The 24,284-nt window shown below is 50.3% G+C and overlaps 3 protein-coding genes across 3 annotated transcripts in view; all 3 read right to left on the bottom strand.

Moving 5' to 3' along the window:
- The window catches only part of LOC116839061 (IgGFc-binding protein-like), a 102,731-nt gene that overhangs the window by 26,099 nt on the left and 52,348 nt on the right, over nucleotides 1-24,284 (bottom strand). The window lies entirely within an intron of this gene.
- Nucleotides 5,298-14,912, bottom strand: LOC142047491 (IgGFc-binding protein-like). The gene is made up of 5 exons (XM_075070685.1): nucleotides 14,628-14,912; nucleotides 12,370-12,943; nucleotides 7,681-8,258; nucleotides 6,617-7,187; nucleotides 5,298-5,887 (listed from the first exon to the last, which is right to left on the bottom strand). The coding sequence occupies exons 1-5, from the start codon at nucleotides 14,910-14,912 to the stop codon at nucleotides 5,298-5,300; spliced, it is 2,598 nt and encodes an 865-aa protein (XP_074926786.1).
- The window catches only part of LOC142047490 (IgGFc-binding protein-like), a 32,427-nt gene continuing 23,724 nt past the window's right edge, over nucleotides 15,582-24,284 (bottom strand). The window contains exons 8-9 of the mRNA XM_075070682.1: nucleotides 16,251-16,444; nucleotides 15,582-15,776 (exon numbers count right to left, since the gene is read on the bottom strand). Of these exons, the coding sequence (XP_074926783.1) occupies nucleotides 15,582-15,776; nucleotides 16,251-16,444 (389 nt within the window). The remainder of the gene's footprint in view (nucleotides 15,777-16,250; nucleotides 16,445-24,284) is intronic.

Here is a 24,284-nt window from a genome sequence, read left to right as displayed (position 1 = left end):
GTGAGCTTCCTGCCCTGGAGACAGTCTGCTCAGAGAGAGGAGGCTCCCCCAGAGCCCTGACTAGCTTTGTATGGAGTAGTTCCAGAGCATCGCCCGGTGACTCCGTGACAGTGCTAAACCCAAAAATGTGTGGTGATGTGTGTGAAAACGTCTGTTCTGTTGTCATATTATTTGCTATTAATGTTAAAGAGAAAGGCTGTCTCACTGGCTCAGCACTGGGCCAAGGGCCAGGAATAGCACCTAGGTTTTAGCCTCCCAGCTGCTACTGACTCACTGTGTGTCTGTGAATAAGTCACTGCCTCGTTCTGTGCCTCAGTTTCCCTACAATAGACAAAGGGAATTAAATAATCTTGCCTTTCTTGGCACTTTCGGCATTGGGTACTAGCAGAGTGAGGGTGCCAGGCCGAATAGGCCAGTGCTCTGATCCACTATAGCTAATCCTATTCCTGGCTAGTGTAGGGATTAAGATGTGGATAGAGCAAAAATTAGATCCTCCTCTTGCTGCAAATCTGCCTGTGGCAATGGCATCATTATCCTCTTGCCAGACTGCTTTGTACTCAGCCTTTTGCTGGATCTGCTTGGCTCCATTCCTTCCCTAGCGCTCTGTGGTCTTATCAGAGCGACAGCGGGATGACAGATCGAATGGGAGAGTGATTTGAGTGGGAAATTCGTGGTGGCTGATATCACTCTTGAGGAACCTCACAAAAATCACACTACACTTAGCAACAAGGGAACAGCTGAGTGATGCGTGAATCCAGATTCCCAACAGTTGCAGTGAATGAGCAGGGTAAGTAGATGGAGGTGAGTGGGAAAGAGAATGAGATCAGGTAGTTGAGATCAGCTGCGAGAGAGATGTGGGTTCCGAATGCATGATATTAGTTGATCAGGCTTTTATGCCTAATTTAATTGCAGGGCCTGGGAACAGATTTTGCATTCAGGTGTGCGCCTGGCGTTAAATCTCTGTTATTTAAAGTGAGTCATGCATGGAAAATTTACGCTACAGTGTCAGTGAAACAGAATCCAAACTCATGCCCATTTAACCAAACCTTTAGTATCCTCTCCCACAGCTAACACAGTGATGCTGTATCTTTCACAGGTGAACGGGGTGTCCCCACCTGCTGTACTCATATGGCCGTGGGCGACTCTGGGCATATCACGCATCAGTGAACGTCTTATTGGTATCAACGCTTTGCCCATGTGAGCTAGCGATCTGGATTTACCCGGTAGGAGCTCACAGTTTTCCTGGGTCTGCTACCATGGCCGGATGTGCGGCCTGTGTGGGAACTAAAAGGGCGCAGGATGGCGAGTTCCTGTCTCCTCGATGGGGTGTGGCCCTGACACTGCATCCTTTGGGTCTGCCTGGGAAGTTCATTATCCCAGAGGCATCGTCGTACAGCAGATGTGCTGGGAACCAGCTTGTCTAGGTCTGTGAGGAGGAGAGGGAAGTCTTCAAAGCGCACAACTATGGGGTTATCACAGCCCTGATGGACCTTTTGCACCTGCACGGGCTACGGTCAGCCCAGGCGTGTATTTTCAAACCTGCCTGTCATAATCTATGCCTGGACATGGACTCCAGGTCCTGTGCAGGCATCACAGCTAGTGACCGCCTGCCAAGTAGGCGGGGCCTCATCCAGCCCTGGAGGACACCTCTCTTCTTGCTGTAAGTGTTGTGATGCTGATAGAGCTCATAGATTTGCACTGGGGACGGTCACATTTCAAGACATCTCACTTTCCAAACCTCTGGGTTTCTTCGAAAATCTTCTGGATGGAAACTCAACCTTAAATAAGCTGTCCTGCGTCCTGTCCTTCCCAGCCTGCTCTCCTCTCCTTCATGTCTCTGTACCTCTCGTTCCTGTGGAGATCTTTCCTGCCCTAATAATTTTTTTTCTATTTAGCTCTGACCTGCAGCCAACAGCCACTAATGAGTCAGGCAACTCTGTACCAACACTGCCTGGGACATCTGGACTGCCGGAGGGCCTTGCTGAAGGCTTGCCAGTGTCGACGAAGGCGCTTTTTCTTCGACGCCGGGTTGCGTGACTCTGGAGAGGCTGTGTGCTGTCAAGCGGTGGCGAGATACTACAAGGTACACCCCAATCGGTCTCGGTCTTTGCAGCAAGAGGATGGTTGTAGGGAGGAAGGAGAAGTTTCAGGTTCAAAGTCAATACCAGGTTAGAAAAAATGGAGGGAAATCTTCAAGGGGAAACTTCTTGTCTGTATGTTGCAAGCTCGTCACCCTGGCATACCTCTCGCTCTCCTTTTGCAAACCACCTACCTCCTCCCTGATCCTCTCTCTTTACCATCCCCATCTCCTGCAACCCACATTTGGTCTGGCAGCTCTGCTTCATGCCCACCCTACACTCAGAACTCTCCTACTTCTTGTCCATGTCCTCCCTTTCCCTAAAAACCCACACACGCGTGTGATACAGGAATGGCAGCCAGAGAAGACAGAGCTTGAGTTGGAGGATGCTCACTGTGCCCACAAGAAGCTCTCACATAGCAGGCATCCATGGTAATGCTGTTCCGACCATTCTCCTATTGACTATGAATTTCAGTCCCATCTGCCTGGAATGACTGACTATGTCCTCAGTTAACGTCATGCTTTTGTCAACTTTTGTAGCAAGGAATTACAGTAGTGGCTATAACCAGACATTGAAGCCCTTGGCACTTAGAAAAACCTGTCACGTGGTACACGCCTCTGCAACACATCTCCAGCAAGACGGCTACGGTGAAGCTATCAATAAACTGTTGCTACCCTGGCTTTCCAGAGAGCACTGAGTTCTCTGTCCTATCTTCCAGGTGCTCAATGGCCTGTGCCCCCAGGTGTATCTAAAAGAATCAGCTAAACTTCGGGGAGTGAAAAACCGTGTGTATGATGCAGAGGAAAAGGACTCCCGGAACAGATGGCGTATATCGTATAAACACATGCAACTTCTTGCCTAACATATTCAGCAGAGGGGGCTGATTTGCGTAAAGTGACTCCCGTTCTTTGGCCCGGTGTTGGGTTACAAATCCACTTGTACCGAGACACTCTACTTTTCCTTAACCTGTCTATTATATATTTTTTTGAACATCAGCTTTAATAATATTTTTAAATTTGAGTGGAGGGGTAATTGAAATGTTGTTATCCTGATTTTGTATGAGCAGAAACGGTACTATACTCGGTCCTGACTGATTTGAGGAGTTTCCCCTAAACAGAAGTTCACTTGCTAAGCAGGAGTTACAGCGAGGCCAGATCTCAGTGAAAGAATGGTGATCGTGGTTCTGACTAAGAGACTGGACAGCATTTGACTCTCATTCAGTGCGCTGAGAGCTGAAATCACTGGTAACCAGACGCTGAGCCTTAGGTCTGGTGTGGGCACCATAGGACCGCTATGTATGACAGGAACTGTTCGTGGGAGAACAGTGGCAGAGGGAATGAAATCCACCAAAGAAACATCAGATTCTCTCCTCTACGGCTTAGTGTTGTGGCATGACATGCTGTTTGAAATAAATGTTGTAAGCAAGAGACTCCAAGGTGTTGGCCCTGATATATCTGGAAGCAATGGAACAACTAGACAAAGCAAAGTCATACCTACAGTACTTACCTGGTCAGGATGAGGGATTTCAAAAGTTCTGAAGAGTGCACAGAAGTTGGCAGAGGAACTTCACACTGGAAGCTATTTTCCCACCCATTCAAGAATACAAGAGTCACAGAAGAGACGACATTTTGATTATGAGGCACAGGAAAATCCCATAAGAGATCCCAAACAACAATCAAAGTTGAATTCTTCCACCAGGGTGCTAGATTGTGCAATACAGTCAGCTGAAAGAATGTTTCATGCAGCTCAAGGAACACAGCCAGTATATTTGGGATGTCATAAATGATATTCCAAACTCCTGGCTATACCTGAAGAAGACCTACTCAACCAGACCGCTTGGGTGGTAACCTTGTAGTATCTCCCACGCTTATGCCCTACAGCTTCTCCAGAGTCACGCGCAACCCTGGCTCGAAGAAGAGCCCTTGTCACTACTGGCAGCTTTCAGCGATCAGGCCTCGGGGCAGTCCATGATGTCTCCAGGCAGGTGTCGGTACAGAGTTTGCCCTTGGACTTATATTAGAAAAGCAGTTTGGCTGGTGGCAGGTTAGAGCTTATAATAGTGAATAAAGAATTAATCTTTTTATATCGGCAGAGGAAATATTCTTCCACACCGATTACGAGAGGTTTAGAGTTAAGTGTAGAAGAGAGCGAGCCGAGCAAAGTGGTGTCCTAAAGCGGCATTGACCCGTACACTGTGGATTTAAGTGTCTGGTATCCATCCAGAAGAGTATTGCTGAAGAAACCCCAGGTTAATGACAATTTTGAGACGTGTTCTTGAGAAATTTGTGACTGTACCCTAGTGACATCTCCAGAGCTCGCCATTACACATCACACACTTACAGCAAAGGAGGTGTTCCTCCAGGTGGATTGGCGTCGCCGGGCTCTGTTGGGCAGGCTGCCGTAGCTGGCGATGCTCTGGCACAGGACCTGGGAGTCCCGAATTGTCCAGCATAGATCATTACTAGGCAGTTGTTGATATACACGCTCTTGGGTGCTGTTTCCGTTGCCGTGGCAGTCGTGGCCAAAGTGGTCCATTTCAGGGCTGGTGAGTAACCTCGACGTAGTGTGCGCTTGAAAGCTACATCGTATTCCTCTCCTCCTCATAGACCGCGCAGCCTCCGATATCCAGCACATTCTGTCTGTACAGCTGATGGTCCTCTGGGATCTGAATTCCGCAGCAGCCCCATAAGGATGCAGTTTCTAGGAGGCACCCTCGCCATCCGAGGAGCAGGAACTCGCATCTGCTGCCCTTTGTAAGTTCCCACTACAGGCCGCACACTCCGGCTCATGGATAGCGAATCGCCCATTGGGGACTGTGACTCTACTGGTAAACCGGTCGTTTAGCTCACGCTTGAGGCCAAAGTCAGTTTGTACCAGACGTTCACACTGTGCTGATATGCCCAGAGACGCCCAGTAGGCCATGATCCACAGTAGTATGTGGCACCCGTCCACTGGGGAAACAGAGCATCCTGAGCATGTGATTTCTGTGGAGAGGATACTATAGGGTTGGGTTAGGGCAGTGGGTTTTGAGATTACTGTTCACTGACCGTGTAGCGTAAATCCAGCATGATCACTTTAGAATAAATCAGATTACGCCAGGCATAGATAAAGAATCTAGGTCCCATGCGCCTGCACATAAATTAGCAGTAAAAGACCACTGAATACTATAATCAAATTGATCCAATTCTAGGCCCCACATCTCTCTTCTGCCGCTAGTTCTCATCCTGGTTTGCTCCACAGCAGGGTGAGTGTGATGCCATACACCTGAATGGACACCAGCTTGGCCACGGACACATTCCTACTGTCCCAATCTTCTTTCTCTACACTGATAGTGAATGGTGTAAGGTCACTGGCATCGGTGCAGGTCTCGGCCAGGATGTAGGTGCAGGTGCCTTGGAAGTCAAAGGGGACCCCGTCGAAAGAGAGGTAATGGGGACGGCCAGAGGCAGAACAGGTGGCAAATCCAAATGTGTGACATTTCTGGATGCCGTCCACCACCCCGCATTGCTCACCAGAGCCGCAGGAGAATGCCTTACACACAACTTCCCCACCAGCCTGACACACGCACTGCTCCTCGCATGAACCACTCGGGTGGAAGGTCTCCCCGGCCTGGTAGTAAAGTCCCCTGTGGAGGCATCCACACTGGGAAAAGGGGACACAGTGGTCACCACTGAGAACAAAGTCCTCATCACACACGCAGCCTTCTTTACACTGGGTTGTGCATTTCACCGGGGCATAGAGGTTGCTGCATGTCAGATCACAGCTGCTGCTGCAGAATTTGTAGTGACTTTTTGGGGGACAAGACGGAGCTGTAATTAGAACAAAGAGTTAGCTCATATAGTGCATTAGCAATGTGTGCAATGAACCATCACAGAACATGCAATTTCATTCAAACTCCTAATTTTCTATTTCCTTGGTTTGATTAATTAATAAACTAGTAATCTCTCTAATTAGGTCCCAGTCTGCAGGACTGGGTGCTCCAGAGACACCAGGTAATGGGATACAGACAATCTCTCTCCAAAGATTCGGCTTCTAATCTGGTCCAAGATCAGGGTGTAGGGAGTGGAAGGCTCATGGGCCTGGAATTGTTCTACAGAGCTTTTCACCACTAGCTTTTTGCTTTGAGTCCAAGTCAGTAGTGCCTAAAACTCATTCCCAGCTGATGGCTTATGGGAGATGAGTTGATGGGTTCCCAGACCAGTTCCTATTGAACAGACAGCTCAATTACTAAGACTCCATTGATTGCCAGCTCTGATTATGTCAGCTCTCAGCAGGGAAGCCAAGGACTGACTGGATGGACCATGGAGGGAACTGCTACATCCCCAAACAGTGCCTCTCTGGGCTGGGGTGCAGCACATTGATAGGGCACGGTGAGGGGCCAGCTCCTATGACTGTACCCATCCTTTGGAGAGAGGGCAACTTTGTCACTGAAGAAACATTCTGCAGAACTGGATAAGCTGAGCATTTAGATCAACATTTATCAGCCAACAAAAATTAACAAGCCCCATGGGAAATGAGTAGTGAACATGGCGACTCACAGCAAAATTTCGTAGTCCTCCAGGGATGCACTATAGCTCCAGCTTCCTGACATGCCTCAGCATAGCCAGCAACGGCCTGGCAGATGTTACTGTCCCGCTCACTGAGGACACAATAGCTGTACACGCAGTCTACGAAGTATCCATGGGGGTCCACTTTGCTGTGACATCCTCTGAAGGGGCCATTCTTGTCTAGGATGATCCCACACTGCCCTCTGCTACCTCGTTGTTCCTTTTCAATTGCCTCTATATTTGTGCATGGTGGTATCATTACTGCAGAGCATCCTGGGAGGTCGCCCACCTTCCAACTCTGGCCAAAGCTGACTGGGCTTGATGCCAGTGTGCCATCCCTCATGAGCAAGTCGTCCTCCCTGTCCTTGTTGAAGTTGCCACACAGACCACACACGGTTCCTGCATAGGTCGCTGGCAGGGTGACCGTGATGCGTCCTGACCACCCGGCAAAAGTAACAGTGAGGCCAAAGTCTGCTTGGATCACTGTGGCCCAGCCCTTTCTATACACAGTGATTTTCTTATCATTGAGGTTAAAGGGAAGGTTAATCAGGAAACCATTCATCTGTAAAAGCAAATCATTCAGTATATGAAACATCGCTCGCTCGTGGTGGAACCTCTCGCTTCAGCACAGAGCTCCAGCCCATAATTATAATAAAAATCCACCTCTGTTTAACATTTTGTCCAGTCTGCCTTGCTCCAGTCCCTACAACCTGCCTGAATCCCAGCTCTCCAGACTGAACAGGATCCTCCAACCAGACTTTCATTACCTCTGCCTTTGGCTATTGCAGTTCCCTGCTCTCTCTTCTACCTGAGCCCCAGCTCCCCAGCTTCCCACATATGCTGGATGCTACTAACACTTTCTGACCCATCTCAAGTGAAATGGCAGCACCCCAGTCCTTAAATATCTCCATCGGCTCCCTGTTCATAGAAGAATCCATTTACCATTCATTCTATATTTCACAGTCCTTCTATGCACTGTCTGTAACCTGTGTTGATGACACAGGTGACTTTCTAGAAATGTTTTAGAGAGACTTGAGACAATTTGAGAAACTCACCAGGACTTTCCCAGGGAATTGATTGCTGATCTTGAGTTTGGTCTGATACACCTTGATCTGTAGAGGAGAGGTACTGTTCTCCTGGAAATAGACCTCAAAGTTCACCAGTCCCTCTGCCTTCTTGCAAAGAGCCGTGAGCTGGTAGCGGCAGGTGCCTTGGAAGTCATATCTCTGTCCATCAAAGGTGGCATAGTGCAGATTTCTTGTCACAGAGCAGGTGGCGTAGCTGGAGGGGTAACAGCCCCGTACGCCATTCACTAGCCCACACCCTTCCAAGTGTTTGCATGTAGCAGCCACGCATTCGACTTGTCTAGTGGTTGCATTGCATATGCACCGTGTTCCACATGCCTCATCGACCCAGAAGCTCTCATTGGGGGCATAGGGGCGCCCTTCAAACTGGCACCCACAACTGCTCTTGGGGATGCATTTGCCCTGACTCAGCATAAAACCATCCTTACACTGGCAGCTTTCCACACAGGGGTCTTGGCAGCTGCTGGGGGCTGACTGGTCCACACATGTGGCAGGGCAGGCTGTTCCACAGAGCTGGTACTGGCTGTTCTCCATGGGGCACTCCATGGCTGAGGAGTGAAAGACTCACAGATTTAGCAGCCAGTTCTCTCCATGCAAAAACAGTATTTAAAATAGACAGAGGGGGATGTATATCATGGGGCTATAATGAAATCAATACTATTGGGAATTGTGTCATTATGGGAGATTTTAACTTCCCAGATATAGATTGAAGGAAAAGTGCTACCAATAATAGTAGGGCCCAGATTTTCCTGGATGCGATAGCTGACAGATTTCTTCACCAAATACTCACTGAACAAACAAGATGTGATGCCATTTTAGATTTGGTATTGGTGAGAAGAGAGGACCTCCTAGAAGTACTGGTTGTAGGGGACAACCAGGGTTCAAGTGATCATGAACTAATTCAGTTTAAATGGAAGGATAAACAAAAATAGATCTGCAGCTAGGATCCTTGATTTAAAAAAGGCAAACTTTAAAAAAATGGATAATTAGTTAGGGTCCAGGAAGTAGACTGGACTGAAGAACTCAAGGATCTGAATGTGGAGGACGCTTGGAGTTTCAGAAACAATCTGAAACCTGCATTCCAAGCAAGGGGAAAAAAATCATAGGGAGGGATTGCAGACCGAGCTGGATGAGCAAATGTCTCAAACAGGTGATTAAGAGAAAGAAGAAAGCCAAAAAGGAATGGACGAAGGGATGGGTCAGGAAGGAAAGCTACCTCTTGTAGGTCAGAAAGTGTAGGGATAAAGTGAGAACTGCCAAAAGTCAAGCAAAGTTGGACCTTGCAGAGGAAATTAATACCAAGAGTAACATTTTCTGTAGCCATATAAATAAAAAGGGACCACTAAGCACCGAGGACGGGGTGGAGATTAAAGAAAATCCAGGTATGGCCCAACACCTAAACAAATACTTTTCCTCAGTTTTTAATAAGAGTAATGGAGAGTTTTGGGGTAGTGGCAGGATAGCTAATGGGAACAAGTATATGGAAGTAGACGTTACCGAATCCAAGGAGGCGGTCAAACTCAAAGAGTTTAATGGAACTAAATTGGGGGACCTGTATAATCTGCATCCAAGAATATTAAGGCAACTGCCACATGAAATTGCAAGCCCAGTAGCAAGGATTTTTAATGAATCTATAAATTTGGGGGAGAATTTCTAATATTGGTCCTATTTTTAAGAAAGGGAAAAAAGTGATCCAGGAAACTACAGGCCTGTTAGTTTGACCTCAGTTGTATGCGGGTCTTTGAAAAAGAAAGCAGCAAGGAAAGAGAGGTATATGTATTTGGGATAAAATACAACATGGTTTTACAAAATGTAGATCATGCCCGGCCAACCTGTTCTCCTTCTTTGAGAAGATAACTGATTTTTTAGACAAAGGAAATGCAATAGATCTTACATAGTTGAATATCAGTATAGCTTTTGATACAGTTCCATATGGGAAATTATTAGTTAAATAGGAGAAGATGGGGATTAATATGAGAATCATAAGGTGGATAAGCAACTGGTTAAAGGAGATACTACAACAGGACATATTGAAAGGTAAATTGTCAGGCTGGAGGAAGGTTAATAGTGGAGTTCCTCAGGCATTGGTCTTGGGATCAATCTTATATTACATTTTTATTAATCACCTTTGCATAAAAAGTAGGTACGTGATAACAAAATTTGCAGATGACACAAGATTGGGGGGTATTACCAATATGGAGGAGAACTGGAATATCATATGAGAAGATCTGGATGACCTTGAAAACTGGAGTAATAGAAATGGGATGAAATTTAATAGTGCAAAGTGCAAGGTCATGCATTTAGGAACTAACAAGAAGAATTTTTGTTACAAACTGGGGACGTATCAGTTGGAAGTGACAGAGGAGGAGAAAGACCTGGGTGTATTAGTTGAGGACAGGATAACTAAGAGCCACCAATGTCATGCAGCTGGGAAAAAAAGGCTAATGCAGTCCTAGGAGGCATCAGGAGAGGTATTACCAGTAGAGACAGGGAAGTGTTAGTACCATTATACATGGCACCGGTGAGACCTCATCTGGAATAGTGTGTGCAATTCTGATCTCCTATGTTTAAGAAAGATTAATTCAAACTAGAACAGGTGCAGAGAAGGGCAACTAGGATGATCCAAGGAATAGAAAACCTAACTGTAGTGGGGCAGCTGCTCCCTCCCTGAGAGTGTGGGGTGCACGACGCCAGTGCACCTGCGCAGACAGGCAGCCAATTAGAGAAGGGCTTATTGGGAGCCAATTGGGGCCCAGATTGGAGATAGCCAATCAGGGCTAGGCTCAGCCCTATAAAAAGGCTGCTCAGGGAGAGGAGAGTCAGTCTGTCCCAGGCCTTTGACAGGGGAAGGTCGGTCTCCAGAACTGGGAGACTAGCACCGTGGACAGTGCAGTGCCGGCCAGGCTCAGGAAACAGAAGGGTGCTCTAGCCTGTAGCCTGCCAGGCTCCAGGCCCTGAAGAGAAGGGCCTAGGAGGTGCAAGAGGCCATAGGGGAAATGGCCCAGGGAGGTGGACAGACGATGGGAGAGAAGGAGGACAATAAGGCTGCTGCCAGAGGGTCCCTGGGCCGGGACCCAGAGTAGAGGGTGGGCCTGGGTCCGCCCCTTTCCCCCCTTGCAGTACACCCAGCCATCGGCAGTGGGGAGCAGCCATTACAGACACACTAAATCCCTGACAAAAGGGATTAGACTTTGAGGGTGTGGTTGGACATGGTGGCTGAGGCGTAGAAAGACTGCTGATCAACCCCTTCCCACCCCACCCCCAGAAGGGGGTGTAGATGGACTAAGGGGCACTGCCGGAGGGCAGTGGTCCAGAAAAGGACACCGCGACCTGGAAAGCGATGCAGGCTCAGACGCCAACCAAGGTTGAGATAGCAGACGGGACACTACCAGGAGAGGGCGCTCCATTGGACTAAGCTAATTCCCAGAGACAACCAGCAGGAGGCGCTGGGTGGTGAGTCCCAACCCTGTCACACTAACTTATGAGACAAGACTCAAAGAGCTTGGCTTGTTTAGCCTAACCAAAAGAAGGCTGAAGGGAGATATGATTGCTCTCAGAGGGATAAACACCAGAGAGGGAGAGGAGTTACTGTGCCAATGTTGACACAAAAACAAATGGACATCATCAACAAATTTAGCCTTGAAATTAGAGGATACCCATCCCAGGAGTGAAGTTCTGGGACAGCCTTCCAAGGGGAGCAATAAGGGCAAAACCCCTTACTGGCTTCCAGACTGAGCTTGATAAGTTTATGGAGGGGATGGTGTGATGAGACTGCCCACAAAGGCACGTAGCTGATCTGTGAGTGGTAGCAGCAATGTCCCCAACAGCCAGTGATGGGACACTGGATGGGGAGGGTTCCGAGTTACAACAGAGAATTCTTTCCCAGGTGTCTGGCTGGTGGGTCTCACCCATACGATCAGGGTCCAGCTGATTGCCATATTTGAAGTCAGGAAGAAATTTTTCCCCCAGGTCAAATTGGCAGACCCTAGAGATTATTTTCCTTCCACTGCATCTTGAGCCATGGGTCACTTGCTGGTTTAAACAAGTGTAAATGGCAGATTCTCTGTAATCTGAAGTCTTTAATCAAGATTTGAGGATGGCAGTAACTCAGCCAGAAGTTAGGGGTCAGTTGCAGGAGTGGGTGAGTGAGATTCTGTGGGCTGCAACGTGCAAGAAGTCAGACTAGATTCAGGCCTTAGAGCAGTGGTTCTCAACCCAAGGTCCACAGGTTGCTGTAGCCCATGTGACATCCTCTGGGCCATACAGGTAGTATATATGTTGTGTGGATGCAGCCTATATAAAGAAAACCTAGAAAGGTGCCTATGCGGCCCACAATAGTAAATAGGTTGAGAACCACTGGCTTAGAATCTATGATTCTATGAGTGACTTAAACTGCCACCATCTTACCTCAGCTCCCATGTGTTATCAGTGGACGTTATATACTCAAAGTGACAGGCACCTTAGCAATTCCACAGACAGACAAATACTGTGGTTACAATAGAACCCAGGCGTCCTGATTTGGCAATCACTGCTCAATAATCCCAAACCACTCAATCATGTCCTCTCCCAAAACCAGAGCTAGAACTCAAGAGTGCTGAGCCCCAGGGTCCCCGGTCTAACCACCAGACCATAGACCTTTGCAAACAAATCTGTACTCACAGCATCTGGCCAGCTGCCTCCATTCCCCAATCCTGACCCCCTCCAGCTGGCAGGCATCCACGTAGGCCTTCAGGGCCTCACACAGGGCCTTCCTGTAGCCGTTGTTGTGGCACAGATCGTACACGCAGTTGTCAAAGTAGACTGTAGGATCCACCTTGCTGTGGCACTGACTGAAGGGCCCATCTGAGACCTTAGTTATCAGGCCGCACAAGGCCTCCTCCTTGTACTTTTTGGTTATGCTGGGGTCACAGGGTCTGCAACCTCCAATGCAATCGTGCCAGCAAAACTGATCCTCATCTTCCACTGCCCAGCTTTTCTCCAAGGCGGTGACACTGGGAGCCAGATCCCCATCCGGGGTCCGGAAGTCATCGGAGGGGTCCCCGTTATAGTTGCCGCACAGGCCGCACAGGCTGTCGGAGAAGTCATTAGGGATGGTAACCCTTAGGTGGTTGTTCCAGTCATAGTACACCCTGATGTTGAAGTCGGTGCGGAGGATGAGGGAGGTGCCGCTCTGATAGAGCCGAAGGGCCCCGTTGTTCAGGGAGATGGGTAAGTGAGCCTTGATATTATTCACCTTCCCAGTGAGAAAGAAAGGGTAAAGGTCAGAATCGAGTGCACAGGTCTTTCATTTATACACTGAGCTCTACTCTGATATACTTTTTCACTAGTATTTGCCTATTCATCAAAATCAAACGGGGTTTAGAAGATTGTTCCTTTTCCAAGGAGTTCTGATGGAAACAAGGCTGATTCCAAAACCTGTCTGTTTTTTCCTGCCACCAGCTCCTTGGCAGCCTACCGGGCGGACTGACCTAGAGTTGGGGCTCCATTCGTCTTCATAGAAAATGTGGTAATTTGTGAGTTTCATTCCATATTGGAATGAAGCTAATTTTCAAAATATTGAAATCTTTCTGCCAATGGAATTAGCTTTCTCAGGCCAGCTCTATCTAATGTGATGTTTTAATCCAAATTTGGTTCAAGTTTGTGTCCAGATTCACTGAAAATTGTGATTTTTGCCCCATTGCTATTCATAGGGTTTTCCCAACCCGGTCCAATATTATATCCATGATTGCGATGTAGCCTATTGTAGACAAAAAGACCAAGGAGAAGAATGAGTGGGAGCTACTCTTGGGGATGGGGGCTGCGTTGGTTAGAACCATTAGGGAGCAGCTCTTGTGGAGACAATGCTGCGTGGGTGAGAGTCCTTAGGAGGAGCACTTGAGGGGCAAAAGGTCTCAAGGAGATGTCTACAATGTTCCAGGGCCCCTGAGGTACGTCAGGTTGGAGCAGGCTCTGTAGGGCACAGCCCCGACCTGCCTAGATGTGCCTCAGTTTCCCCATATCTTAGAGTTCAGGCAATGTCCTCCCGGATCCAGGAGTGGGGATTCTTCTCAGGTGGGGTCTCAGAGGAATCCCTGTTACATTAGAAACTACCGAGGAATTTGTGGTAGGATGGACTCAGCAGAGCTGGGATTTGCCCACAATTACTGGAATACTGGCCCTGCTCTTCCATGATGCGCTGGGGATAGGTAATAACCAAATGCTCAGGTCTAAGCTTTATCTGGCGTGCAGATCCCGTGTGCTTGAGACAGAGCCGACAGCTCCCCACAGCGAGTCATGCACCCTGCACCCTTCAGTACAGCACCCTGTAGTGCCATGCTGTGACTCTGAGGGACAGCGCCCTTGACTGACACCCCCCACATCACTCCCTGCCGCACAGCACCTGCTGGACAGGCATTGGGGTCAACACTGACTTGCCGGGACAATGTTCCCTTTTAGGTCACCCACCCCGCTCCCTGCAGCTCACCACAGCACCTGCTGGCCATTGGTATCAGCACTGACTCAAAGCAGAGGATGTCCCCTCTTAGGAAGCCGACCCATTCACTATCACAGTGTTGGGACTTAGGGAACAGCACTGATACAGCAGCAGAGCACACCCGATTACTTCAGCGAGACTCCCCACAGCAACACCTTAGATTACTTTGTTGCCTGCATAACTACTGACCACACTGGGCCTTATCTATGTTGAGCGTAGCCTCAGGGCTGCTTTAAATGGAGCCGACTGGCTGTGGTCCCATAGGGGCCATTAGCCAGCTGGGCATTGTCAGAGCCCATCACCATCCAGCCACTCTCCTTTGCCTGCTCTGTCCTATCCACAACGTGCTCCACCCGTGGTGGGGGCTGCAGTTTCTTGCCCTCTATTTAGCAAAGCCTACAGGGTGGACATAGGAGCAGGGTGGACGTGTACGCCCAGCACTCACCCACACAAAGCCAGCTTCAGCCCTGGCTGCGGTGACAGTGACTCCATCCACCTGGACAGTCACTGATCCAATGTAGAAGACCTGTGTGTTCCCACTGTTCTCGCTCTTGACCATGACATGGAAGGAGGGCAGGCCAGCGGCATCCCTGCAGGTCTTGGCCACGGTGTAGGTGCAGTTGCCATGGAAATCGTACGCCCATCCATCGAAGGTTCGGTAATGAAAGTATCCCCCAGCCCAGCACGTGCCCCGAGAGACCGGCACACACTTTGGCTGCTCATTTATCATCTTACAAATAGTTCCTTCCTGGCAAAGGACCACACTGCAGGATGGCTTTCCCTCTAGTTATTCCAAAGCCAATAGAAAGACAAGAAACAGCAGACTAATCAGTAACATCTATGTATCTTTCTATCTTTCCCCCCACACACATCGTTATATTTCTCACCATGCACTCCTCTCTCTCTCTTCCTCTCTCCCCATACACACTTCCTTTGCATCATTCACAAACCTCCCGCGAGTCCCATGCTGAGGAAATCTCTGCATGTGTATGGCCACAGCAAAACCGGCTCCTATGTCTCCTTCCCTGCAATGCCCGGCAGAGGTGGTACAACATCTATGCGCATGTTGTGGGTAGCATGGAGCAGGCAAAGGTGAGTGGCTGGGATGTGATGGGCTTTGACAGTGCCCAGCTGACTAATGACCCCACAGCCAGTAGACTCCAATTTAGAGCAGCTCCTAGGCTACAGCCAAGGAGAAGATCTAGGAATGTGATCAGCTCCCTGCCCACTTGGCTCTGTTGTGCACATCAGAAGATGGACGCAGCAGAGACTCTGACCCAACAAATGTTTCCATCTTTCAAGTCAAAATGCGGTAATATTATGAGTCAGGGTTCCAGGCTAAATAAAAGGGGAGAGAGAGAGTGGGAAGGGTGAGGAGACATAACTGAAATGACTTTACTCACTGCTTGTGCAATAACCCCTCAGGGTATGTTTCAATCAGTGACTGTCCTTTACCTTCGCTGCACTTCATGACGCCGTCTCTGATCTGGCAGGTTGCTCCACTGGTGCAGTTGTGGGCTTTGCAAGTCACCCCTCGGGCAGGAACGCAGGTGCAGCTTTGCTGGCACTCGTTCATCAGGACCATCTCACTGGGCTGATGGGATGTTTGGGAAGGAGGAAATAACCCAACGTAAGTGGAAATGATTATTTATAATAATTTCTGTCGGTGCTAAACTCAGAGCTGTGTGGTGAGGTGTGTGAAAAACTATTGTGTCATAATATTATTTCTCTAAACATTAAAGAGAGAGGCTGTCTAATGAGTTAAGAATTGGGCTGAAGGACAGGACAGTGTCTAGGTTTTAACCTCCCATCTGCTACTGACTCACTGGGTGGGTCTTGAGCAAGTCACTGCCCTGCTCTGTGCCTGAGTTTCCCCACAATGGACAAAGGGAATTAAATCTTCCTGCCTTTCCTGGTGCTTTGGGCATTCGGTATTAACAGAGCAGGAATACCAGGCTGGATAGGCCAATGCTCTGATCCACTATAGCAAATCCTGTTCCTGACTAGTGTAGGGACTAAGATATGTGAAAAAAAATTTAGATCAGACCTAGACTGCTTGAGGCTGTACCTTGTAGTATCTCCCCTGTTCGAAGCACCCACAGTTCTCCAGAGTCACACAGCCCTGGCCATCGAAGAGGAAGCCCTTGTCACACTGGCAGCCTTCAGCACAAGTCTCTGGGCAGTCCATGATGTCTCCGGTGCAGGTGGTGGTGCAGAGGTCAGCGCAGACCTCATAGTGGCTGTTGACCGGGCAGCTCGCAGCTTAAATAGAGAGAGAAATAAAGGATGGCTGGAAAGATCTCACACCATGGCCTAGAGGGACAGACATGAAGGAGAGGAGAGCAGGAGAGGGAGGAGAGGAACAGGGCACCTTTGTAAGGAAAAGGACAGTTACCTGTTCCGTAACTGGCTTTCTTCGAGATCTGTTGCTCCTGTCTATTCCACAGTAGGAGCGCGTGCCCGCCGTATGCACCGGTGCTGGAAGTTTTTCCCTTAGCAGTACCCGCTGCGACCCCTAGAGTGGCGCCTCTATAGTGCGCTATAAGGGGAGCTGCGCTCTCCTCCCACCCTCGGTTCCTTCTTGCCAGACAACTCTGACAAAGGGGAAGGAGGGCGGGATGTGGAATAGACAGGAGCAAAAGGTAACTGTCCTCTTACGGAACAGGTAACTGCCCTTTCTTCTTCGAGTGATTGCTCCTGTGTATTCCACACTAGGGGATTCCAAGCAGTGTCCGTTGGAGGTGGGCAGGAGTTCACGATGGTTCGGGACGAAGTACTGCCCTGCCGAAGCCTGCATCATTCCTAGACTGGGAGACGATCGTGTAATGCGAAGTAAACGTGTGAACTGAGGCCCACGTGGCCGCCCTACAGATGTCCTGAATGGGGACATGGGCGGCATAGGCAGCTGATGAGGTCTGAGCCCTCGTCGAGTGAGCCTTAATGATAGGCGGTGGGGGAATCCCTGCCAGGTCATAGCACATGCGTCTGCATGAGGTAATCCAGCGGGAGAGCTGCTGGGTCAAGATAGGTTACCCTCTTTCCCCCTCGGCCGAGGCAACAAAGAATTGAGAGGATTTCCGGAACGGCTTAGTCCGATCCACATAAAAAGTGAATGCTCTACGCACATCTAACATGTGGAGATGGCGTTCCTCATTAGAGGAGTGGAGCTTAGGGCAGAGCACAGGAAGAAAGATACTCTGCTCCATATGGAAGGCGGAAATCACCTTCGGGAGGAACACCAGGTGTGAGCGAAGCTGGACCTTGTCCCTATGGAAAACCGTTAAGGGGCGTTCCGAGGTTAGGGCCTTGAGCTCCGAGACACGTCGGGCAGATGTGATCTCCATGAGGAAGGCCACCTTCCACAAGAGATGCGACCAAGAACATGTGGCTAGCAGCTTGAAGGGGGGCCCCGTGAGATGTGACAAGACCAGGTTGAGGTCCCATTGTGGCACCGGGGGTCTAGTATACGGGAATGAATGGACTAGGCCCTTCAGGAATCGGGAGGTCATAGCATGGGAGAAGACCGAGTGCCCTTGCACCAGTGGGTGAAAAGCTGATATGGCTGCGAGGTGTACCCTGACCAAGGCTGGTGCCAGACCCTAAGTCCTAAGGGACAAAAGGTAGTCCAGGACGAACTGGAAACTCCCTGCTCGCTCACCCACCTGGCAAATCTGAACCACTTTGCCACATATGCCCGGCATGTGGACGGCTTCCTGCTTTCCAGGAGCCTTACCTGCTCTGAGCACCTGTTCTCCTCCTCATTTAGCCATGGAGCAGCCACGCTGTCAGGTGGAGCGCGGTCAGGTTGGGATGGAGGAGGCATCCCCCTTCCTGGGAGAGGAGGTCTGGGCGGAGCACTAGCGCCCTCGGGGAGGCTGCCAAGAGACGTAAGAGGGGCCTGTACCAATGCTGGCGGGGCCACGCTGGGGCTATGAGAATGACCCTCGCCTTGTCCACTTTCACTTTCTCCAGGATCTTGGGAGTGAGGGGAAGCAGGGCGAAGGCATATAGGAGCTGGCCCGACCAGCTCATGAGGAACATGTCTGAGATCGCGTCCTTCCCCACTCCCTCCCTGGAGCAGAACCGTGGGCAGTGGCGGTTCTGGCGGGTTGCGAACAGTCAACCCAGGGAACTCTGCACTCTAGGAAGATCCAGTGGGCAACCTCCGAGTGGAGCAACTGCTCGTACTGGGGGGAAGACCCTGCTGAGGTGGTCCGCTTGCGTATTGCGGATGCCCTGAAGGTGAACCACCCACAGGGAGATATCATAGGCTATAAAGAACTCCAATAAGGTCAGGGCTTCCCAGCAGGGGGCTAGGAAACAAGTCCCGCCTTGCTCATTGATATCGTACATGGTGGCGGTGTTGTCCATGAGTACTCTGATCACCCTGCCATGGAGGTGCGTGAGAAATGCCATACACGCCAGACGTATTGCCCTGAGCTCCCTGACATTTATGCTCAGGGACAAGTCCGAGGTCGACCACATCCCCTGGGTCCGCACATTTCGCATGTGGGCTCCCCAGCCTAGGTCCGAAGCATCAGACATCAGGTCTATGGATGGGCTAGCCTCCCTGAAGGGAACCCCTTATAGCATGTTGCTCAAGAGGGACCACCACTGAAGGGAAGCCAGCACTGGGGACGGGATTGTGAGGACCTTGTCCAGGCCGTCCTGGGCTTGGGAGAATTGGGAGGCTAGCCAGAATTGGAGAGGCCTCATCCAGAGTCTGGCATGGCAGACCATGTACGTGCAGGCCGCCATGTGACCTAGAAGCTGGAGGCACGTCCTGGCCGTGGTCACCGGGAATGTGGAGACCGAGATGATGAGAGCCTTTAGGGTTTCGAACCTGTCCAGGGGAGAGAGGAGCCTTGGAGGAGTCTAGAAGAGTCCCAATGAACTCTATGTGCTGGACCAGCACTAGGGTAGATTCGGTCTCATTCATGACCAGGCCTAGGTTTTTGCAGGTGTCCAGGAGTGGTCGCACGTGGAACTCCACCTCAGGACGAGACTCACCCTTGAGGAGCTAGTCGTCCAGGTAAGGAAAGATTTGTACCCCTTGTTTCCTGAGGTAGGCTGCCACCACTGCCATGCATTTCATGAACACCTTGGGGGCTGTGGACAGGCCAAAGGGGAGGACCGCAAACTGGAAGTGCCCCGTCCCCACCACGAATCTGAGGAAGCGTCTGTGCCCCTCGAAAATGTGGACATAGAAATAAGCATTCTGGAGGTCCAGGGCAGCGTACCAGTCCCCTGGGTCTAGAGAGGGGATGATAGAAGCCAGGGACACCATGCGGAACTTGGAACAGGTTAGGAACCTATTCAGGTCGTGTAGGTCCAGGATGGGTCTGAGACCCCCTTTCACCTTGGGAATGAGGAAATAACGGGAGTAAAAACCCTTGCCCTGGAACTGTGTCGGGACACGTTCCACTGCCCCAAGGTTGAATAGCTGATCCACCTCCTGGTCCAAGAGGCAGGCGTACTCGAAATCCCCCAGGCCCATGATGGTGGGCAGGTGGAATGGTGGGGGATAAGTGAACTGCAAGACCTGTTCCCCTAGAAATGGTACTGAGGACCCATTGGTCTGATATTATGTGGGACCAGGCCCTGAGGAAGGCAGACAATCGGTTGCAGAATACAAACTTTATTGGTTGGGGGGTCTCCCTGGCAACAGGCCCGGTGCCCCCTGTGAATAGTCAAAACCACCGCTTTCCCTGCCTCCTGCCCTTAGGGGGACCAGGCTGGTGGGTAGAGCGGGACTGCCTCTGAGACCAGCGTTTCTGGTCTCTAGGCCTTTTATATGGGGGCTCGTATCTGCTCCTAGCAGGTTGAGCCGCCAGGATAGATTTGGCCTTGTCCTTCGCCGGAAGGACACAGAGGCCCAAGGTCTGCAGGGTGGTGCGGGAGTCTTTCATCCCATACAGCCTGATGTCCGTCTGGTCCGCAAAGAGCGCCTTGCCATCGAAGGGGAGGTCCTGCATCAGAGATTGGGCCTCCATTGACAGACCTGATAACAGGAGCTATGACGCCTGGCGCATGGAGATTGCGGAAGCCATGGAGTGAGCCACCGTATCAGCCACATCCACCGCTGCCTGCAGGGCCATCTTAGCCGCCGCTGACCCCTCTTCCACCAGAGCCTGGAAGTCCTTCCTATCCTTGTCTGGGAGAAGTGGCTCATACTTGGGCAAGGACTCCCACAAGTTAAAGCCATATCTGCTGAGTAAGGCCTGGTGGTTGGCTACCCTCAGCTGAAAACTAGCTGATGAATAAATCTTTCTGCCAAAGGAGTCGAGTCTCCTGATGTCCTTATTTTTAGGGGTGGACGCGGGTTGGCCTTGGCGCTCTCTGTGATTCACCAATTCCACCACAAGTGAGTTAGGTGCCGGGTGGGAATAAAGGTACTCGTGACCTTTCGCTGGCACAAAGTACTTTCTCTCAGCCTTCTTGGAGATCGGGGCCAAGGAGGCGGGAGTTTACCACATGGCACTGGTGATGTTGGCAACATCTTGGTGTAGTGGCAGGGCCACACGGCTCGGTGCCAAGGAAAACATTGAAGAGGGAGTCTGATGGTCCCTCCATCTCCTTGGCTTGTAGCTGAAGGCTGGATGCCACCTGCTTCAGCAAGTCCTGATGCGCCTTGAAGTCCTCCTGTGAGACCAAGGGCGGAGGTGCCACAATTGTGTTGTCCAGTGCCGGAGATGTAGCACACGCGAAGTTGGGCACCGCAGTCGGTGCTGGGGCGTCGAGACCCCAGTCGGAGTCCAGACACAGGTCCGCCAAGTCCTGGCCCATCGACTTGTCCCGTAGGCAGCCCGATGAGGCCGATGGAGCCTGGGACACTCCGGCGACCAAATGAACCCTGGGCTGGGCCAGTACCTGCTGCCACGGTGCCCACTGACACCATTGTCCCTGCCACGGGGCACTGTAGCCTTGGCCTTGCTGGGTACCTGGTGGCACAATGAGTCCCAGTGGGGCAACGCAACCCGAGGATGGGAAGGGGGGGGCCGAGGTCGAGGTGGCCGAGGAGCGTTCAGTGCCACGGGAGCAATGGGAACGGTGCCTGCGGCTGCATCTCCCTCACAATCTGGATCTTGAAGACAAGGAACTGTACCCCCTCGACAAGCTGCTTCAGTAGCCATAACGACGGTACAAAGCTCAGTGCTTTGACGCCGAGGTAACACGTGGAGAACCTCTGGTGCGGCGTCTGGTCGAGCAGGAGCTGGAGCACGAACGACGACACCTATCGCGTCGAGATCTGCTCCGGTATTCACGCCGGGCAGGGAGTGTTCCTGGCGCCTCCTCCAGTGCTTGCGCTCACTGGTGGGAGGGGTAGGAGGGGCCCGCGGTTCCCGTCTCGGTGGCAGGTCAGAGGGTCTGGGAGGCGTCGACAGTGGCCGGGAGTCACTTGAAGAGCGGCCGCTGCGCATCTAGCGGTGCGGAGAGCGATCTTCAGAGCAAGAGACACTGCTCATCGAAGAGGCCTGGCACTCCCCTAATGGGGGTTTACCCCGAGACCTGGGGGTCATACTCAGCTACAATCTCAGCACAGGCAAAGACATAATGTCCTTTGCCACCTGCACTGCCTCTGGCATTGACGGCATCCGTACTGGGGATGTCTGGGTCGACTGCACTGGGCTCTCCGCTTCATGCAAGTCAGAGATCTTAAGCCCGAGGGGACTGAGGGCTGCCCAATGCGGGACCAGCCTCTTTCCTTGTCCTTATCGCAGCGTCGTTGCATGGCCAAGCTCTTCCCCTGCTTTTTGGCGGGAGAGCAGCGCCTGCTGGTCAAAGGGGCCTCGCTACGTACCAACGACACGGCAGCCAGTGCCGAGTCCAATCTGCGCACTGGGGTTGGAGCCAATGCCAACTCCATTAGGAGAGCTCTAAGTCTGAAGTCCGTCTCCTTTTTAGTCCTTGGTTTGAATGACCTACAGATTTTGCAATGGTCACTAATATGAGTCTCACCCAGGCAGTGAAGACACTCAGTGTGGGGGTCGCTCCTGGGCATAGAGCGGTGACAGGAGTCGCACAACTTGAAGCCTGGAGCGCAGGGCATGCCCCGACTCCAAGCTAATACTGAAAAAACAATCCGATGAAGGGTACCGCTAGAGAAGAGAAGGCTGCAGAGAAGCTGGAGCGCAAGTTCCGACTACCTTCACTGGCAGCAAGAAGGAACCGAGGATGGGAGAGAGCGCAGCTCCCCTTATAGCGCACTATAGAGGCGCCACTCTCATAGACTCATAGACTTTAAGGTCAGAAGGGACAATTATGATCATCTAGTCTGACCTCCTGCACAAAGCAGGCCAGAATCCTACCCATCCCCTTCTATAACAAACTCCTAACCTATGTCTGAGTTATTGAAGTCTTCAAATTGTGGTTTGAAGACCTCAAGCTGCAGAGAATCCACCAGCAAGTGACCCATGCCCCAGGCTGCAGAGGAAGGCAAAAAACCTCCAGGGCCTCTGCCAATCTGTCCTGGAGGAAAATTCCTTGCCGACCCCAAATATGGTGATCAGCTAAACCCTGAGCATGTTGGCAAGACTCATCAGCCAGCACTCAAGAATTCTCTGTAGTAACTCAGATCCCATCTCATCTAACATCCCTTACATTTCAATGTGTAGTATACAGAGCAGTACAAACGTCATTGTCTGTATGAAATTTTAATTTGTACTGACTTCACTAGTGCTTTTTATATAGCCTATTATAAAATTAGGCAAATATCTAGATGAGTTGATGTACCCCCTGGAAGACCTCTGCGTACCCACAGAGGTACATGCACCCTTGGCTGAGAACTGCTGATTTAGAAGTTTAGAGGCTACAGCCTCAGCTAATGGAGCTGCTCCTTTTAGATGAGGCAACAGAGATTTGTATTTTTAGAACCAGAGATCCTGCGTTCAATCCCTTTTTCCAACAATCCACCCAGAGATGCAGCATTACGGATGCTCACTCTCTCACCACATGTATACCACCATTCTCTTTGCTTTATTCCCCTCTATTTCCTTTTTCTCTCACTCACTTGTCTCGCTCATCCTTTCTCACACTCCCTCTTTCCTCAAGCCCAGAGCCGTTTACTCATTTCAGACAGTACAGAGCCATGGACGTCCTAATGAAGAGTGCATGCATATCTATGCATTGGGTGTGTGATTTTTTTCACCCTCAACGTAAAAATTGTAATTTCTGATGACCGTTCAGTGATTAATGCTGATGAGCACTGATTCAGCAGGCCACAAAGTGAATTCTGCACTCATATTATACTCCTTCGTAACTAAATCTTATGCTGTTATATTAGTATGGCCCCAGGTGGGTATAAATTGGGGGTGGGGGAAAAGGTAAGATAAAGGAATTACAATAAAGCCAAGCTAATGTAAGAACAAGGCAACGTCTTATGTGCCTCAAGGTGTAGCATTAATCTCTGATAAATTATTAACTTATGAATGGGCTGAGAAAGGATGAACTACTTTTCATACAAACTCCCATGTGTTTCCTTTGTCTTCAGCATACTCCTCCTGTTAGCTAATTCCCCTTCAGTGCTACTCTTCCACTTCCTCATTTCCTCAGTGCATCTTGTTTTGGGCATAATGAACTCAGTTTGATAGGATTTCTGCATGCAGAGCTTGGATTGCGTCGGAAGCATGGGGCGCTGGGACTGCAGGAAGGATTCTGGGGGAGAAATCTGGATGATCAAAGTTTAAAAAAAACCCTGAACTTTAAAAAACTTTCTAATTAATTCCCCCCTCAGTTGTCAACGAATTGCCGATGCGGAAAGGCAAAGAGAGAAGCAAGTGCTAGCGATCTGAACAAAGGACATGGAGCCAGAAACTCTCACACTCCAGCCCTGATTTTGGCACTCACTCACCGCAAGTTATAAAAGCCAGAATTTCCAAACTTGCCTGAAGTTAAGCTCGTAAATCCAGACCTAGGCCTGCTTTTCAGAAATTCTGAGCACCTACAGCTCTCATCCACTTCAGGCTCTCTGAAAAGCAGGGTACTTAGGGTCAGATCCTGCACCCATTGAAGTCAGTGGCAAAACTAACTGAGCTAAAAGGTGCAGGATCCAACCCTTAGGGGCAGATGGAGACTTTAGACTTGCCTTTGTGTTGGGGGGGGG

The sequence above is a fragment of the Chelonoidis abingdonii genome, chromosome 11, assembly GCF_003597395.2.
Source record: "Chelonoidis abingdonii isolate Lonesome George chromosome 11, CheloAbing_2.0, whole genome shotgun sequence".
Taxonomy (NCBI): Eukaryota; Metazoa; Chordata; order Testudines; family Testudinidae; genus Chelonoidis; species Chelonoidis abingdonii.
This window is presented reverse-complemented; position numbering and strand designations above follow the sequence as displayed.